The sequence below is a fragment of the Hyaena hyaena genome, unplaced genomic scaffold (assembly GCF_003009895.1).
Source record: "Hyaena hyaena isolate Hyena2069 unplaced genomic scaffold, ASM300989v1 scaffold_914, whole genome shotgun sequence".
NCBI lineage: Eukaryota > Metazoa > Chordata > Mammalia > Carnivora > Hyaenidae > Hyaena > Hyaena hyaena.
In genome coordinates this window covers 135,423-141,853 of record NW_024081545.1, presented here as the reverse complement: position 1 = coordinate 141,853, position 6,431 = coordinate 135,423, and the positions used below count along the sequence as shown (strand labels likewise).

The following is a 6,431-nucleotide window of genomic DNA, read 5'->3' as shown; positions in this document are numbered from 1 at the left end:
GATGCCTTGGAGACAGCCTCAGTGCCAAGCCCAAGCCTAACTCTGCTCTCCTCATGTGAGGAAAAGTTAACTTCTTTAGATTATGTTTTTCTCCAGGTTTTTTCTTTGGAGCCATGAGTATTCATAAAAGTCATGACAGTTAAGAACAAAGACTGTGGAGTCGGAAAGATGAAGGTAAGTCCCACATCTTTTTACTAGCTGCGTAAGTAACAACTCTCCAAACTCCAGTTTTCTCATCTGTTAATGAAGGTAACCATAGCACCCACCTCAGGCATGTGAAGAGCAAGGACTAGACATGTACAGCTACCAGCACATTTGTTACATTTATACTTAATAAACGTTAATGATTATTAAAATTCAATTAGATGGCAAAAATTGATTTTAAAAATCCTGATTTAATTGTTGCATATATCTACATATAGTTTTTTTGGTAACTGTCCCTCATTGTCCATGGTAGCTTCTAATGGAGTCTAATGATCTCTAATCATGCCCAGCTGTGCTCCTTGCTTTACTGTCTTTCCTTTAACTTTTGAGGATTTTAAAATAGATTTTATATGAAAATTCTCTAATCAAGGCCAACTCTTAACATTCTTTCTGGGGGCAACTTTCTTCAGACTCCCTTTGTCCCCAGATTTTCAACAAGGCCTTCTATGTGACAGCCTAAGTAACACGGTGTTGCAAAAATTTGCTTACCCATCTATATTTTCCATGGACTAAATTTCTTCAAGACCACAGGCCGTATCTTTTTCACCCTTATATGCAATCAGCACATATTATGAGTTATTTGTTTTCCAACTAAATAAACATGCATTTCACTAAGACAGTACCTTTTGGTGCCCAGACCAGTGATTGGCACACAGTAAACGGCTGTTAAGTATTTGCCGAGTATGAATAGCAGGCTCTCAGTTCTCCTGAATATAATTCTGTCAGGCTCTCAAGTGGTTTCCTATGAACAATAATCTATTTGTCTTCAGTCTTGACTTTATTTTCAGACCATTTTAGTGTTTTCTGCCTGTATTACTGCTTTTTAACATTCTTGCATGTTTCATTGTTGACTTTTGTCATCATCCCTTCAGTCATTCATCATGACACTGAAACCCAAATCATAAGAGTTTAGCAACATTCTGAGGGAGATGACAACAACATGGAGGAAAAGGAAGTCCCACCTTTGTCCCCTCCCCCCCACCCCGAGACACTGAATTAAAACAGTATATGAACCAAAATACCTTTATGAGAACTTAAGCCAGTTAAAAAGTTGCAGTACCCTGGGTAAGGGGGAAGCTGAGAACAGGTGTATTGAAATGGGCAAGAAGGACCATTTCACCTTACCTGTGACTCCATCCACCCCATCCCTTGCCCAGGCTAGCACAGTTCAGCCTCTGGCTCCTATGTTCCCCAGGGGAATAGGGGAAAAGAGAAGAGTGGAAAATTCATCCAAAATTCTATTTGGCAGCTCCAAGGACTGGTTTCTGTGTTGTCTGGTTTGGGAGTGCTGATGGGACGGGCATAGTTGGCACTAGAGGCCTGTGGTGCCCCAGAAGGAGGCCGAAATGGTTCAGCACACTTGGGAAAGGAGGAAGAGGAGAGCATTTGCTTGGTGTTCTTTTTGAGGAGGGCTGTCCAAGACTGATATTTGTCCAGCCTACCTGGGGTGCTAATGGGAGGCTGATATGCTTTGGATATCATTAGCTTTGGGGGTTCATGAGAACAAAGAAGAGCTAGTGGCTTCTTATTGCATTAAAGAACATGCTGTGTCTCAGACACCAGAGGGAGCAAGAGACCCAGCTCATAGAAAAGAAATTGGCAAACCTCTCTAATTGGCAAAGTATCCACACGGCCCAGATAAGTCACATCCCCCTTAAAAGCTTTCAGAGACCCCTAGCATCTCTGACCAGGTTGATTGGTGGATGTGTTCCCCTGTATGAAGCAATCTGTAGACTAGAAGAGGTGGCTTGCTTTTTCAAATACATAAAACTCAGCAAAAGAAATCAGAAACTGTGCGCACATGCGCGCACACACACATAAACACACACACACACACACACACAGAAACATGACCCAATGGAACAAAATACATCTCCAGAAACCAGTTCCAAAGAAAAAGTGATCTATGAATTACCAAAGAATTCAAAATAATAAAGATTCTCAATTATCTATAAGAGCATGCAGATAAGGAACTAAATGAAACTAGGAAGACAATGCATGAACAAAATGACAATAACAAAGAAATAGAAACTATAAAAAAGAACCATACAGAAATCCTGGGTCTGAAGAATAATGACTGAATTAAAAAATTTACTAGAGACGTTCAATAGCAGACTTGATCCAGTAGCAGAAAGAATCAAAGAAAAGGAATAAAGAAATGTGAAGAAAGCCTAAGGTACTTATGGGACATCAGCAAGAGGACCGATATATGCATTATGGGACTTCAAGATGGGAGAGAGGGTCAAAAAATTTACTTGAAGAAATAATGACCCCAAACTTCCCAAATCTGAGAAAAGAAATGGTCATTCAAATTCTAGAGTTAAGCAATGTTTTACTAGACTGGATACCTGATGACTAATTACTTTTAATGGCCTTAGTCTTATTATCTACTACCTTGAGTTACTGTTACTCAGTGGAGGAGCAGACATTGTCAAATCTGTAACTCTGCTATTGTGTCTTACTTGGGGAAAATTGGAAAGGAAAACAACTCCGAAGGGACTGGCTTGGGGGAGACAGTTATTGGAAGGGACACCTTCCCCTAGCCCTAGTGAATGCCTATGATAGTATATTAAAGGAAAATATCCATCCATGGATTGTAAAATGATGACTATGATGTAATTCACAACCTCTTCCTTTGAATGAATCTTATCAGACCCAAGAATGCATTGAAATCACTAACTGTTCTAAACCTTATGCAACTTACTGTTTTATGTGTTTTTTTAAAGTCATATGATATAAAAGTTATAACAGATGCTCTCTAAAACCATAGTTCTTAACCTCCTACAGGGCGACAGATCCCTTTAAAAATATGATAAAAATATGCACCCGAGTATCTTAGAAAAATAAATTTACATACAAGTTACCATGAAATTTCAGAGGTTTTACAGACTGCATGAAGCCCATCCACAGATGCCTTAATTTATCTGTGGGGACTCTGGGTTTCTAAGATTTTCTACTTTCATAGAAACTCAGGTGCTGTTTCCTCATGTCTGAAATAAAAGGGTAGGATAAGTGGTATTAAGTTCTTGCAGCTGGGAGTAAAATGCAGTGGAGTTCACACAGTCTCATAACAAACCAACCAATCTAGAGTGCTTGTACACGGAGTGGGTGGGTACAGAAAAGCAGAGAGAATTTTTGTATTTATTACAGCAAAACAAAGGTCAGACTAGAAAATGAAGAGGTCACAGCACTTTGTTGTCCCTTAGCAACTTAAATCCAGGAAGCATGTATATATTCTCATAGCAAAATTCTGAAAGTTAACAAATGAGTACAGCCAAAAACATCCTGAATACCCCACCAAGAAACCATCAATATTACATAAACTTGTGATCCAGAACCACTAGTTAAACATTTATTCAATGCTTAAGGCGCTTAAAACGTAGTTCATAATTTTGTTACTTAAATGACACTTTAGTTCTGTATTATGCCTTAGAATTATCTAAGTCATGGGTATAACATTACATTAATAAAGACGAATACATTTTGTGTATGCATGGAAAGACTGGAGATTTCCTTCAATAATTTTATTCTTTACAAAATATATAAATAAATAAAACAATTCAATTTCGAAAGTATTACCACATTCAAGAAGAAGGTCTTGCTATCAGTCATTCTAAATTATTGGAATGCATGAAGCTCCTGTTCATCTTCCAATTCGAGTGGCAAAGTGAAAACTGAACTGAAATGAAGTTGGACTGGGAGAACACTGCCGGGATAGGCACAGAAAGTAAAAGCGCAGTCATTTCTCAACAGGGAATGCTGGGCCCCCGGGAAAGTGACAGGAGAGAAGCCTACTGGGTCTTGCACTCGGGCATATCTCTTCTTGAGGAGCTGTGCCAAAGACTCGGCTGAGCACCCGTGCTCTCTGCTCCAGCCATTTGTTCTTCTGAGAAAAAACAAAAAGAAAAAAACCCGAAAGTAACCATATTTTATTAAAACACACACACACGTGCGCACACACACACACACACACACACACACACACACACTTCTAATAGAACTGGAAATGTAAACATTAGGACAGCAGAGATATGAAGAACGAAAAATGACAATATGGTCATTAGCCTCATGTTTGGTCACTAAAAAGTGATAGTTCTTTCACTTTATCAGAGTTGGAGAAGTTTGTTCCCCATTTTCTCATAAAATCAATTGTTAGGAAGAAGATTTTGTACATAAAAGCAAGAAGTAATAAAGTCTCAACTGAAATCCATCACTCTGAGATTCAAAGTGAATCAAACAGATTGAGTCTGGTTTTCTTTTGCCTAAATGTTAGGGGGAAAAATGCTATGCTAAAGAAACAGTATTTATTTTGGAGAATATTTAGCCATCTTTGGAAAACTTTCTTTGAGCCTTTTAAAAGCACTTCAGCTGCATTTATTTGTTTGTAAATGGTATTAATTTTCAAGTGGTTATATTCATAAAAGTAAATCTTGCATACCTGGTCTTTGCAATCATCTCAAGTTGTTGAGAAAATTTAAATTATCTTTTATAATTCAAAATAAAAACATTAAAATTTCTTTAGAATGGCATTTTACTAATTCAGGCTGGGACCATGTCCTTTAAGTCTGAATGGGTTGGTTTTTGATTCATATATTCTTCCAGCCTATTCTTTTTTTAAAGTTCATTTATTTGAGAGAGGGAGAGAGCATGAGAGTGGCAGAGAGACAGGGAGAGGGAATCCCAAGCAGGGTCCCACTGTCAGTGCAGAGCCCTGGTAAGGCTCGATTTCAGGAACCATGAGAATGACCTGAGCCGAAATCAAGAGTTGGACACTTAACTGACTCAGCCACTGAGCCACCCAGGTGTCCCTTCAGGCTACTCTTTATTTTACTTAAAAAGTACCAGAGTGACTCATATATTGATAAAAACACTTAAGCATTTCTACTTGTGGTTAAATTAATTCATACCATGCATGTGCCTCTGGCATTATCAGATAAAATCGAGGTGATTAAAAGTTTCTTGGTTTTTCAGAAGACTCTTCTCAAATAGTATGTGTGCATACACATCAAAAGTTCCATTTGGTGCTAGCTAATGGCAGGTCCTTAAATGTTTGTAAAATACTATTCCATAAAATGGAATAGTTCAAAATTTTTTTCAAATTGTTTGGTGCCTTCCTATATCCCAAAGAGCACTTTCAGACTGCTGGCTTGACCTAATTTTGGTGAGAAGTTGATGAGAATGGACAGATTTCTTCTAAAGTCACACGATAGAGCTCTCACAAATCCTGGCAACCTTTGCTTGGGGCCAAAAATGATTTGGCAACTGCTCTTCTTAGTGTACAATTTTGTTGCTGTAGTACAAGGGCTCTGGCCACACACACGATCAATGCTGTGTGGCGAGAAGGACAGGAAACGCAGTATTACAGACTTCCTCCTGCAATGCTCCACACCTCTGTGTCCAGCACCCCTTCCTCCATTCAGTCAGGTGCCCAGCACTGCTTTCACTCCCAGATCTCTCCTGTCCACCCACTTCTCTCCAGCTCTATTGTACCTGCTCAGGTCCATGCTAGTGTGACCTCTTGCTTAGACAATGGTCATAAACTCTTGCTCCTATTATTTGTTGGTTACTATATAACTAAGGTGATGTGTTCAAAATTTATAACTCATTATGATCCCCCACCATTATGTGGTTTAAAATCTTTCAAAGGCTTCCTCTATACAATCTACGAATTCCCACACACCAGGCTCTTCTCTTTGTCTTCGGTGACTCCAACCACAGCAGCTTGTGCTAACTGTGCTCTGGCCATACCATCTTTCTTCCAATGCTTCCCCTGGTTATGGCTCCTCCTACCTTGGGCTGTCACTGTTCTATCTGCCAGAATACTTTTCCCTCTCTTCTTTGTTGAGCTAATTTATGTTAACCTCTTAGATCTGTTTCCTTCTTCAAGGCAGACTTCCTTAATACTCTTGAAATAAAGACCCATAAAATGCCTCGCAGCCTTTTGTGCTCTAGAATTTTACCCGTCTATTTTTGACTACCTGATTACGGTATCTCCTGTTGGACTGTAAGTTCCAGTAGAGTAAGGGACCATGTCTGGTTTTGCTCATCAATGTATCTGACACAAAGTTGGAGATCAAAATTTTTCGCTGACTGATTGAATTAATAAGCAAATGAAATAAGTCTATGATCTGGCTTGTGGAAAACAAATATAATGCTATTGGAAATACTGGCCCACTGAATTGGTAAGAAGGGCTTCTTCAGTAAAAGTTTTGTTTACAGAGTAGTGT

General features: G+C 39.0%; 1 protein-coding gene across 1 annotated transcript in view; it reads right to left on the bottom strand.

Moving 5' to 3' along the window:
* Positions 1-3,317: 3,317 nt before the first annotated feature.
* CENPE (centromere protein E) overlaps positions 3,318-6,431 on the bottom strand; it is an 83,179-nt gene continuing 80,065 nt past the window's right edge. The window contains exon 51 of the mRNA XM_039220823.1: positions 3,318-4,090. Within this exon, the coding sequence (XP_039076754.1) occupies positions 3,996-4,090 (95 nt within the window). The 3' untranslated portion in view covers positions 3,318-3,995. The remainder of the gene's footprint in view (positions 4,091-6,431) is intronic.